Genomic DNA, 13,674 nt, shown 5'->3' with positions numbered 1-13,674 from the left:
CACAAAAATAGCTTCAATTAAACTAGCAGTCCTACTTTCAGCATCTTCATGCAGACTTTGAAAAGCGCAATCCAAAATAATAAAATGATGATAAAAAAATTAACACTCCTCAAACAAATATCCAACCAAAACAGAGTTAAACAAAAAGCAAAGACAGGACTAAATAAAGACAAAGATGGAAGAAACAATGAGGCAATTGTATATATACACTGAGATGATAAAAACATTCAGAAAGATTGATATTTAAAATAAAGCAACATCTCTTGCCTTCACTATGGTATCCTGATGACTGAGCCTCATCTCCTTTCCGCCTAGAGCGGCTAGAACTCCTCTTGCGGTCTGCCAGCGAGCCCTTCTTTGAAACATGCCTCTGATTGCACTCACTGTCAGTCAGGTGGCCTGGAAGGAGGAAGAACACAGTAGAGATGACAAGAGCCTTCAGATCAAGTGCTCACTGTGCTAAGAACAGCAGGACTCTTGCTCCTTAGGAACTGCAGACAGTCCAACACTAACTGGCATGTTAGGTTAGTTTTTGTAAGTTTTTGGTTTTGTCTTGGAGAGGATGTTCCATTTTTAAGGTCATAAAAGAATAATACAGCCACTCCAATGACTCTGGCTAATGACAGCTTATCCAAGGGCCAAGGAAAAGGTTGACTCTGCTTTGTCTTCTAATTGTCTAAGGACATCATTTTCTTGCTGTCAGTTTTAATGACTATGAACATGAAACTCCTGAGGAGAGCTTGCCAGACATTACTTTATTGAATAAAGACTCAAACACATGAATGAGTTACCATCTAATAATATATTACTGCACATAATCAGCTGCTCTGCAGTAACTATTCATCTACACTCTCTTTGCCTGTAGCAAACACTAAGTAATCTGAGTTAGCCTAGTCTACAGTGAAGAAGCCTCACTTGGCTCTCAAGGGCCAAGCCAGCTAATTCACATCTGCCACAAGCTAAGAGCACACGCACAAACCATGAACATGGATCAGCTGACACACAACATTCCCTCTACTACAGCTTATGAGTCTGAGAGCCAGTATCTTCTCTTGAACATAATTTACTCCCCATTTCCTCACATCAAATGGGAATTAAGACTATTTGACATCACAAGTCTTCTGTATTGCCTTGGCTTAATTCTATGGTTCTCACACAGTCACAATCCTAAGCCTGCAAGCACAAACACACGCATGGCTTTACTCACGTGAGTAGTCCCAAGCAGAGATGCAGGATAAGAAGGGAATTTATGATAAGCTACAAAGACTTTTTTCTAGCCTTTATATCACAAACTTTTACCTTGCACAGGATGATAGGAAACAAAAATCCCTAATAGCAAACAGCAGACTACATAGCTGGCTCTCCTGAGCCTTCTCCCTGCTCTAGAGATTAGCATCAAAATCAACAACATTAAAAGCAGATTTTACATATAAAATTGTATCATCAACAGTTAAAAAACCAATTCACTGCAACAACAATTGCTACCAAGATATTACAATAAAAGAGTAGGAAGGAATCCAAACAATAAAAAGCAAGCTACACAAGGCTCACTTCTCATTTGCAAAGCAAAGAATGGTTTTGTGGCCAAACAAGCAGACTACATAATAGAAATGAAGGAAGCAGAAGTGAAATGTTGGCAATGAAGTTAAAAGATGTGTAACATTTTGGAGACTAAATGACTGTGCTTTGATGGATTTTTCTATTCCCTTCACAGCATGGCCTGCCACATCTCCTTCAGGAACTCCAAGAATTTTATTATCCCTGTAGTGGCTCCCCTCAAGACAGAAGAGACTTATGCTTCACTTCAGCATGCACAATGTCTCTAAAAATTCCAAACTGATAGACATTACCTGGTTGGCATCCTTAACTACCATAGGATAAACTGTTTGCCAGTATTTAGTGTTATTAGTACTAGCTGAGGGTTTGTATGAATAAAGCCCAGCTCAGTGTTTTAGAACGAGGGCTGCTAGTTTTGCATTAATATTTTCTCTTCCTTTCAAAGACTCTAAATATTGTCCCATTGTCATCAGACATTTAATAGCCATGGAGATGTCAAGAATCAGAAGTCTCCACAGGACACAGGCTTTGTTGTCTTTACTTGGACAGTCTGAAACAAAAGACTAAATCCAACATAATGCATGAAAATAGGAATTAAAATTCCAATAATATTAGTTAACACTTAACACTCACTTTTTTAAATTCACTAAAATAACAAGCCAGGACTTCTGAATGCCTAACAATATGCTTAAGAGGTGTCTCCTGGTGAGTGTATCACTTAAATATCTCATCCTCCAGACATGGGATGGCTTCACAAGCAAACAGCAATATCAAAGGAAAAGTCTGGTTTTGTAGGAGCTAGCTGTGTGTCTAAGAGCATGTTAGAGAAGAAAATGAAATCAAATGGGTTAAGACAGAACACCCTCTACTCCCTCCCCCTGAAATCTCAGTTGCATGAATTGGGCAGCCAGATACGCACATTTTTCTCAGCAGCACAGGTGGGTAGGAACAAAGAGAGAGCTTATGCAGCCACTCTTCTGCCCCCATTCTGAAGCACCCAGGAGCCTGAGGTCATACAACCCAAGGGTGGTCCTTCCCTGAAGGATGATGTGGGATAGGGTCCATAATTTTCTGGGCTGGAGTAGTGGGTAAATGGCCATAAAATGAAGAATCCTGCTCTTGCCCAGAACGATTCAGTTGGCAGGTCAGTGTGGATGGCTTCTTTATAGCCCCACGGATCACCATTTGATGACAGAGCAGTTCTATTAGTTGGCAGATCGACTTTGTTTTGGAAAGGCAGTGGGTGGGTGAAAAAAGAGGGGAAATGCCCAGACGAGTGGCTAGCTAAGGGGACAGACTGACCATAGCTAAGGCTTAATCAGGGAAGATAAGGACAACTGAATTTAGGTGGAGAAATGGGCTAAGGTAAAGGGAATAACACAGGATAGAATCAACAGGAGAAGAAAGAAAAAGAAAAGGACAAAGTCACTAAAAATGACAGAACAAAAGGTTACATGCTGAACTTCATGCTTACATGTTTGTGACTATTCCCCTTACTCTCCTTTTCTGACAACTTCTGCATGGCAGGAACCTAATTCAATAAACTCTGTGCCAGTTTTGCATACTATTTAAATAGTATATCACTAGCTCTTTCAATTTTGTCTTCTTTGCTGAAGACAAACACATTCTGTTTCTGCATCACTCAATTTCTGCTCCAACTTTCTTTTCTTTCTCACACTCTACCTAAGACTACAACTGGTCCCTACAGCATTAAGTATTTGCTAAAACTGGAAGGACTGTTGGGCTAGCTTAACCTGTGTATTACAGTTACTCAGATCTCTGATGAGGAACAAAAGAATACTAAATAAAATTAACTCAAAACAGTTTTTTCAGATTTTGATGTACCATAGATTGTTACAAATGAACCAATTATGATACAAAAGAGGAAGAATTTTACAAATAAAAGGACAAAGCAGTATGACAGCTTTGGCACTCTGGTGCAACATAACAGCTGCTGATTCTACTCTTAGGTCTTCTTAGAAAATCTATTTAAGGCATAATAAAATAACTTTTTAAACAGAAATAGCAGATCCTATTTCTGTCTGATAGAAAGTCTGAAGTCTGATCAGAAGTCTGATCTTAACTTATACACTACTTTTTTAGAAGTGATGTTAGAAGTTACTGTATGCAGAAACAGGCTGACTGTGGACACTGGCCATGAATAATTGAGGAAATCAAATCTTTAGTCTTCCAGTTAACCTCTTTTCAACTGAAGAGCATTCAGGAAAACTGTTATGGACTGCAGACTGTTGTTCAGGCAGCTGCCCAAAGGAACAATATATATATATATACACACACACACAGACTGTCTTCTCACTGGAAATTCCAGCTAAACTTGCTTCCATGGCACAGGCAGGAAATTATCTTATGCTCCTCACTGGTGCAGTAAATACTACCAACACCCACTTACACAGAAAGGCCTTAGTTCCCAAGTTCCCAGAGGGACTCTGGTGATGAAAGCACCTTTCCCAGACAGCTGCAACTCCTGAAATGAACTAACTGCCTGGAGACGAATAAGCAGCACACACAACACTTACCAAACCCTACAACAGGGCTGCACAGACTCCAACTCACAGAATTATATAACAGAGCAGGGAATATTGTTGATAACAGAAAAACAAATCTGTAAATGCTTGTCTGGCTAGACACAAGTTTACAGAAGCCAACAAGACTTTTAAATCATGGGGGTTTTTTTGGTGAATGCCAACTGTTCATTACAAATAAAAAAACTCAGGATATTGAACACTGTTTGCTATTCTATTAAAGGTTGTGTGCATATACAGTGATATTTTCAACTGGAATCTACTGCAGTCATGTTATCTAATGGCAATGGATCACATACAGATGCAATGGTGTCTGCTACCTGTGTCCCTGCTGCTCTGTGAAGCTGCATCATTCTCCACATTGTAGATGACTGTCCCCTGGGAGTCAGAGGAGAAGTGACTGACCACGGACTCATGGTGTGCTTGTTTGTAAGGATAGCTGTCTGTAGAGGAATCTGTCCGGGTATCACTTGAGATGGAAGGTTCTCTCCCTGGGAAAGAAAGAAATGTCAAGGAAGCAATGTCAAATTTCAATCATTTCCAGCTATTATAAAAGTCAAGAATGGCTAAGAAAAGACAGCAGGGGCAACTATACAAAAGTTTACAGAAAAAAACAGAATACCAAAGATATTAACTCATACTCAAGAACAGGAGAGATTATGCAAAAAGTCTGCTCATTTAGAAGCAGGGAGACAGTGTCATTCCTTCTGAAAAAAATCTGTTTATTTTCTTCCTTTTTGGTCCAAGTTTATCAAATCTTCTTAATATGCAAAATTAAATTACATCCATGGGACTAGAAGTACACATTAGTACCATGCTTAAATTATTGTTAACTTTCAACACTGTTGAGTGCAGCTACAATATAAAACACTGCTTAGGGGAAAGTAAAAAAATTACTCAAGTATGAAATACTAATAAGGGTAACAGGAACATTATGTTATAATAATTAACAGATTTCATCTATTACAAATCAAAAGCTTATCTGGCATAAACTTTGTACTGAAATACTTTTATCTAAAAGTAATCTGCTCCTTCTCAACAAGCCAGCATTGATCCCTACTGAAAAGTATGAAACATCATGATTCAGTTTCAGTACAGTAATACTTGAACTCCTTAGAGAAGGTGAAAATGGCAATCTCCCACTTTAAGTAAATAAAGGTAAAAAATCTGAGCAGTTTGAAGACTGTTGGACATTTTACATGTGATGTATACACTCCTTAATACACAGGAGTATGAGTTACATACTAATTTCTGAGTGGAGAAATTAAAGTAGACAAAAATACAATAAAAAAGGAAGTTATTCTAACATTTAACTGCAAACACTGACCTTGAGAGCACTTCACAATTTTGGTGAGAACAAGCCCTGCAGTAAGTGTCCTATTTAAGAACAGTTTAGATCTTTTGAAATCAGAAACTTCAGTTATTGAAGCCATTGGTTAGTGTTCCTCTCTACATCTCACACCACACCAGGTCCTTCACTTCCCTCATCCCCCAATTTCTTTCTCCAAACATTTTTGGAAAAGATTGCTATCCAAACAATCAACAGTCTTAAACCAAGAGAGATGAAACACTGGAAAACCCCTTCAGAATTCTTGACAAGCTTTAATAAGCAACAAGGACCCCTGCTGACAATAATACATATGCTCCAAAGAAGGAAAACATTTCACACATTGCATTTTAGTGTGAAGGTACAAGGCACAGAGCCAATTGCTTACCTGAGTCTTCACTATCATAGCAAGTCCTGCTATATTGCTGTAAATCCACCTGAGGGGGCAAGTCTTGTGTTGACACTGGAGTTCCTCTTGGATCTGCATAGAGCAGCAGCAAAGGCTGATAATGACCCTTAATGCACTTTGTCACAACATCTTTCCATTTTGGACCAATCTGAATTGACAACCAGAAAAAAAACAAGTAAGGTTTTCGGTCATCGTTTTCTAGAATAAGTTCTCTTTTCCCTCATCACAATTCTTCTATAGTTTGATTTTCCACTGAAATACTTTAACTCTTTCTACAGCCAGCATTGACTGGGACTCAGCAAGAAAGCTCCTGAGCCAACCAAATTAAAATCCAGGTATTCATCATCCTATGGCTAAATTGATTACAATTCCTCCTAAAAATACAACTACAAAAATAATCATTCTCTTTCAGATGTTTTTTTGCAGAAAAAAATTTTCATCATCTGAAATGTTCTAACTTTGCATCCACCAAAAAGCAGAATAATTTGTTAATGAAAAAAATCAACAATAAAATATATCAGGACAGTAAATTCAACTCAAAGCTAAATACTTCAAGTGTGTGAATCTTCCTGCTGTGACAGAACCTCTGTAAGCACTGATAGGCCATGCAATTAATTCACATAGTAATACTAATCTCACAAATGTTCCCCATTTACTAATACAGGTTTCACTTGATATACTGAACATTACTCCAACAAATTTGCTCTATATGTGAGTATTCTGCTAAAGCACTGCAGTACCAATCCTTGCCAAATTTTTCTGCTAAGAAGTATGACCGAACAAATGCATTAAGAGTTTTTTTTCCCCATTGAGATTATGTTTGGCATAACTACAGGAGAAAATTTTCCTCTCTCATTTTTGTGATTCCATGACTAGAAGGAAAAAAGGAGAGTGGTATGAAACAATGCCAAAAAATCTAATGGGTTATAATGTTGTGCCAAGATCCCAGCACTGGTGTCTTTAATGTCAAGGACCTCATGCTTGGTGAAAAGGTTAAAAAAAGCACTAACAGAAGAGCGGAAAATTTGTTGTTGGCAGCAGGCACTAGGGAAGACTAGCATATAGACACTCAAGCAGAGTTCAACAACAGGCACTAAACAGCTACACTGCTTGTCAGCAAGGGAAAGACATGGGTGTTAGCTGTATGCACAAGCAAACTGTACGTTTTCAAACAACAGCATAAAAACAAGACTGGAAGCCAACAGAACAGAACTAAAAATAGGGCTTCTGAGATCTCTGGTATGCTTTTCTTGAAAACACTTCACTTTGTTGAGAAAAGCGGAGTAACAAATTTGTGGATCCTGAGCGGAAAACCAGCAAAAAACCTCTCAAAATCTGCAGAAAACAGTATGGATTTACACACAAGCAGCTAACAAATTTCCAACAGAGTACTTTCCTAAACATTTTTTCTCACCTCTTTGACATGGGCATCATCAAAGTACATCCACTTGCGGATTTTAGTTTGGAAGAAGAAGGTTGAATAGTGTTTTCCATAGTAACAGATCATTCCCACCAAATACAGTTCTGAGTGTTTTGCTCTGTCATCAGTTACTCTGAAGAAGAGCTTCAAGAAGGGAGGTAAGAAAAATAGAAGGAGAAATTAATAGAGTTCAGAATTTTACATACTGCTTTATGTTCAAAACCTCAAAGTACTATAGGGAACGTGTCAGGCTTTTACTTCAAAAGACAGAGAAAACAGAGCAATAAGTAAATAATCAGGCAATGCTTAAGCAACCCAGAGGCACAGAGCAGAAATGGATTCTGACCAACTCACCAGATGCTCATAAATTGAGTTGAACTTGGAGCATGTGTCTACTTGAAGAAGACATTTACAACAACGGTAAAATACCTGCTACATAATTTGAAAGTGGCTCTATTGAAAATTTGTATTCTGTGTCATGCTTGCGGATTGTCTCAAATACTTTTTAAATCATTCATTCCTTTTAGCAGAAACAAAGTGGTTTGGACAGCAAACAGTTGGCACTTATTCTAACTTTAGTAAGGGCTATCCAGAATTTAGTGTGGACCAGTTCATGTTGCTAACAAATGAAAGATCAGCTGAAGATACCAGCAGATCAAAAGGATTTTTTTTTTTTTTACATAATGTGTACATATATTAATTCTTATGTAGTATCTCAATGCTACAGTAAGACACAACTACAGATTGCTATACTGATAATTCAGCTGTAAAGCATCAGTTAATGTAAAGTGAATCCTCCAGAGGACAAACATCTAGGTCCTATTTCATTCAGTCTGTCATTCAATCACACAGTGCAAGCCACCATCTCTTAGGGACTGTTCAGTCACAAGTAACTTTATGACCATGCATTTCACCAAAACAAGGAGCTACAGGTAAAAAAAAAAAAATAAATCAACCCCAAAGACCACAAAACCACATTTTGTCTTCAAAAGAAATAGAAATAGAAATTCTGTTCTTCAAAATGAAAAAGCACATATGTATTTTCATTGCAACAGCACAACCCCAATCCAGAATTTCCTTTCACTTGAAAGTATTTTTACAGTTTCAGACATAGCAGAAATTCAAGCATACACAGTTCACAGATTCTTCTAAGGCTTTTAGAGACAGATCAGATCCTTGGTTCTGCCCTCTGTTCCTCTTTTTATGGACACCAAAAAGGTGAAGGTGGCAACCTTTTATTTTTCTCCATTTGCTAATGTAGACCACCATGAAAAAGACAGTTTTTGTAAGTAGTGCCAAAATACAAAAACTTACATCTCCCAGCTTAAGGCAAGTTCCCAGACTGTGAATGACATCCTCAGCCAGATCAGAGTGGTCCGAGTCCCAAACCAAGCCAATGGTAATGATCTGTGGCGAGTTCATCAGCACACGGCGAATACGGATCTTCTCCCCGCAGTTACTCTGAGCATATAAATAAAACAAAACACTGAATATAATTCTTTTCTTATTGTAATGTCAGGGCAAGGCACTAACAAGTGTAAGTCTCAGAAGTACAGCTTCCAAAGAGGAGGTGGTGAAACACAGCAGACATACTCAGTACCAAGATAGGAACTTCTCATGTCATAGATGAGATGTGCTATCAAGACTATCCTGCATTCCCAAGCTTTAAAGTGAACACTGCCAATTCTTCCTCCTGCTATTGACAATGATTAATATGTAGAGCACAAAAACAAGCTTATTTAAAAAAAGATAAGCAAACGTACATGAAAGATCCCAGTAACATTTTTAGGAATTGGACAGAAAGGTCACTTTTGATCAGAATCTCAGATTAAAAATTGTATGTACAGAGACCATTGCCTTATATGTCAGTGTCAGAAGAAAATTCAGCTTTGCTGAAAAAGAAGAAAAAGTCCTGTTTTGTTGTTAAATTGGAGTGTTTCTACATGGTACCTCAAACATCCCATCTTAGACAGTATAGTTATGCCAGTATTTGTATAAATCTGAGAACAGCAGGGGGAAGATCAGGAGAGTAGTAACAGTTGTTTTAGTAACTCATAGGAGTTCTGCAATTCTTATTTCCTGTTTCAATTTTTCTTCCCATTTTTTACTTATTTAAATAAGTATGAGTGCATTTTACAGGGGAAGATGGGTGTCAATGCTGCAACTGAGGGGGGGGGGGGGGGGGGAAACAACAAAAACTATAACAATGTCCATTTCCAACATTCATTTTTTCCCTGAGCACATCACAAAGGTCGCACTACAAGATTGCAGAAAAAAAACCCATTTCCATACCAATAATCGTTTCTCTTGTCTACAGAGCCCAGATTCACAACTGAATATAATAGTTTCTGACACTAAAGCCAGGGAAGAGATCACAAAGTGTCTCTTCCCCAAAAGCAATCTAGAAAATTTAACCAGAATTTCAATTCCAACAATCAGTGAGCGGCAAAAATGAAAAGTTATAAAAGCAGAAAGAAACTGTAGAGGACTCTGATGTTTAAATGTAGATAACAGGTTTTAATATTAAGATTAATTTATTCACACATCTTTTGAAAGTGTTATTTAAAGTACAAGCAATTCTGCTTATTACCTCCCAACCTATCTTACTCTCAAATTATCTTCTTTGCTTCAGCATTTTCAACATGACAACAGGAACACGGCATCCTGATAAAAAGCTTCCTTTGCATAACTTTGAGGCAACTCTTAGCTAAACCTCAATAGATTATTAAACCTATTGAGTATTTAAAAAAGGGGCAGCAAATGCTGGTATGCAATTTAATCCAATTGATTATTTCACAGTCAAATAGCAGTTTGCCCTGACCAATAATGTATTTCTATTAAATTTCACATTCTTTGGTTATTAAATACCTGGACTCATATGCACCTTTTAAATGACAATAAAATATCTTAATTTCTTTTACTTAGATAAGTAAGATAAGCAAGCCATTATTTGCCAATACTAAAAAGTATATATTTCAACTGAGACTTTTACTAAAGCTTTCAGAGTTATACACTGGGAGCAGAGCCAAGTATAAAATGGAAATACACTGGCCCCAAGGACCAGTACAGAAACCCTCCTGTTAAAGCTATTGCACCTAACAGTAGCATTACATGAAGCAGCAACTCTGCAGCTGTTTCCTGCCCTACCTATTAAACAATATGTAAAAAAAAGTCTGATGGTAACTTCTTGCATATTTATTAAAAGGCAGAACAAGATATTGAACTCTCACTTCAGCAATCTAACAAGATATACATAAAAAATATGCATTTATTCCTGTGTTTAATGCTTGTGGCCAGTCAAAGAAGCACCCATCCTCACTAAGTTTTCCCTTCCATCACTGAGTAACTGTGAGATAGTGAATTCACCCAAAGAATACCAAGGCTACTCACTGGACAGTTTCTCAGGTCTCCCATAGTGCTGGCATTCTGCAGGAGCTCTCCAAACATGTCTGGAGTTGGTTTCTCCCGCCTCTCCAGCATACAAATAGCTTGATTGCTTCAGTACAGACAAAGTACAGAAAACAAAAATTTAATAATAAAAACACAAACCCACACTAACCTAGTATGCATTTCACCTAAATTTTTTTGGAAGTTAAGAAACTTAAAATACACAACACTTTTTACATTTAATACTGGAGTACAAAAAACCCCACATAACATCTTCCACAAAAATACTGCATAAAGAAAACAAGTAAAACTCAAAATAGAAATAGATTTTTTTGCTTAAATCTTGTATGTTAAAAGAAAATTTAAGCATTTTGATAAATACTTGGCTTCAAAATGAAGTATTTGCTTCAAAATGCGCCCCCTTCAGTACGCACAATTATAGTAAAGTAGCACAGAAAGACACATTCTGAATAAATTACAAACAAAAAATAGCACAGTACCCAATTTATTTCATTGTCCAAGTTGACAGAAAGATGACAATATGTACTCAAGAGTATTAGCACTCAAAGCATGTTCAAGATTAAAATGGTTTCAGAGGTAAATAAATATATTAGTATGTATTGGTATTTCTAAAATAATGCATGACTTAAGATCTATTTTGATATTTCCCAAAAAATACTGAATACCATTTACATAACTATTTTCCCCTTTTTTTAATAAGCAATATTTTCATATACAGTATCTGCTGGAATCTAATAAAAATCTACAGCTTGATGGAACAGCAGGCATCAGCTGGGATGCTTTACAGTCCTCCTGCTACACAGGTAGAGTGGTACCCTTTAAAAGACCTCATGTGAAGAGCAACCAGCAGTTCTCATGACAATTTTTCAGGCTCTGTAACTACGTATCTCACATGCCAGACATTAAAGAGACGTTATAATCCCAACAAAGATTTCAGAAACAAGTAACAGACTCCTGCCTCGATCAGATTTAGAAAGCTTTTAACTGAGCAGACACCTACTCAATGAAGACTTCTCCAGCATTAGTTCAAACAACCTGCAACAGATCTGGTGCTCATGCTCTGTGCACTGCCTTTAACAAAAGGTCACAGAGACCAGGCCATTCACCCATAACTAGATTAAACAGGATCTATATATTCATGCAAGAAAAGAGGATTTGAGGAACTACAGGCTGGTTAGTCTCACTGCACCACCTGGGGCCAGGACAGACCAAATTAATCCCCCTGAAAATCATGCACGTGAAGGATAAGGGGAGTCAGAGCAGTCAGTGTGAATTTACTGAGGGCAAACCACGTCTGACCTCTAGAGAGAACTTCCCTTCCTGCATCTTCCCTTAGTTATCAGGTAACAGCCCTGGTCACCAAGAAGAATGAAAAAACCCTCCAGTTCAGAAATGGAACAGGCAGTCCAGAGAAGTAACATAATTTTTGTCCTTTAGGCACTTTCAAAACTCAGCTACACACAACCCTGATTTGGCTTTGAAGTTAGCCCTGCTTTAGAGAGTAGATGTCCAAAGGTCCTTTTCAATGTAATTTTTCTTGCTGTTTCTCTTATCTGTCTTCTTAAATCACCTGCTCACACATTAAAGTCTTTCAAAATGTATGTGAGTCCTTGTCACTACAGTTGTCAAGATGCAGAATCATAAACAAGCAGACACACTGATCCATGCCTAAACTGCCATCTTTTGCTTCACTGAATCCTCATGCTCTTTATCACAGTTATCAAAGCTCTGCCAACTTTGAACAAACCATATTCTAGACATTTAATCAATAAAGATCATCAGGATCCAACTGCAAAACCAGTATGGAGGGAGGAAAAAGGGAAAAAAAAAAGGGAGGGGAAAAAAGGAGAGGGGAAGGTTTCCTGTGAAAAACTCAACTCACCAGAGTGAGGTTGTGGAAATATAATGTACCATCTGGATGAAAGGTAACGGATCAGAGGTGGCACCACAACTGGTACAAACACACTAAAGAGATAGAAAACAGAACACATTGAAAAGGTTAAACAGGTATTTCCACTGCAACACTTCTGCCTGCACATTTCTTTACTGTGGCAATGCATGCTTTATGAAAGAAAATATAAAACTTGGGAACTGGCCCTTGGTATTAAGCACATATCATTACCCCACCTGTTCAAATAAAGTCATTGCAAACTTCTGGTGGGAAACACAATGCGGTGCAGTGCAAATATCTTCCTTTGTCTCATCTGCAATGTGGAAGTGAATTCGCATTAACAGGTTTTCCTAGCCAAAGGAAAAAAAGAAAAATGCATTAGATAATTTCAAATGCAGACAAAAGCCAAGATATAAATCACAAAAGCATGTCAGATGCCATCATGTTACAGACAGAAGGCTCCTGCAAATTTGTGAAAGTTACTTCAAAAGCACAGAAGTTGGTATTTCATGGAAAAAAAGGAAATGCCCTCCACTTCTGATTTGAAATGCTGGATCAGGTAACCATTTATTCTATCTACTAGTACTGTTGAAGACTCTGCTGCTGATTTCTGTCAAGTTCTCAAGAATCCATGCATATGACCAAATATAACAGAATACCTATGCAGTTTTAAAAATCACTGGATAGACACTAACTTCTCATCAACACAAAATAAATCAACTTCTATATTCTATGAGAGCTTTGAAATATACCACATCATGTACATTCTATCAAAAAGGGGGACAACTAATAAATGAAGAGGCAGGCTAAATTCTGTATGAAACAATATCTAGGAATTGTTCAGTCCTTTTCATACTACAAACTACACCTGTTTTGAAGTTCCTAGGTGTTCTTATCCCAAGATCTTCTCTCCTCCCACTGTTGCCAATATTAATCTGTGGGTGCCAGAAATCTCTTGAAAACTCTTCAAGCAGAACACTTTTCACTAACACTACTAGCTGCCTGGGTGGTTTAAAGGCCTGTTATAAACAGGTCAAGATTAATTATTTGGCAAAACAGCTCTAATATTGTACAATTATCCTTGAAATATTTTCCAGTGAAAACACAATTTCAGAATAA

At 37.6% G+C, this 13,674-nt stretch overlaps 1 protein-coding gene across 10 annotated transcripts in view; it reads right to left on the bottom strand.

Annotated features, from left to right (window-relative positions):
* The window catches only part of USP54 (ubiquitin specific peptidase 54), a 91,665-nt gene that overhangs the window by 19,183 nt on the left and 58,808 nt on the right, over window positions 1-13,674 (bottom strand). For all 10 annotated transcript variants that reach the window (XR_013775158.1, XR_013775159.1, XM_079312737.1 and 7 more), the window contains 8 exons: window positions 12,792-12,905; window positions 12,547-12,629; window positions 10,647-10,752; window positions 8,571-8,717; window positions 7,251-7,400; window positions 5,816-5,984; window positions 4,421-4,591; window positions 268-399 (listed from right to left, as the gene is read on the bottom strand). Coding sequence is in view for 8 of the 10 variants with exons in the window: in XM_079312737.1 (XP_079168863.1) it covers window positions 268-399; window positions 4,421-4,591; window positions 5,816-5,984; window positions 7,251-7,400; window positions 8,571-8,717; window positions 10,647-10,752; window positions 12,547-12,629; window positions 12,792-12,905 (1,072 nt within the window). In the remaining 2 variants the exon portion in view is untranslated. The remainder of the gene's footprint in view (window positions 1-267; window positions 400-4,420; window positions 4,592-5,815; window positions 5,985-7,250; window positions 7,401-8,570; window positions 8,718-10,646; window positions 10,753-12,546; window positions 12,630-12,791; window positions 12,906-13,674) is intronic.

Source organism: Erithacus rubecula, assembly GCF_903797595.1.
Source record: "Erithacus rubecula genome assembly, chromosome: 9".
NCBI lineage: Eukaryota > Metazoa > Chordata > Aves > Passeriformes > Muscicapidae > Erithacus > Erithacus rubecula.
This window is presented reverse-complemented; position numbering and strand designations above follow the sequence as displayed.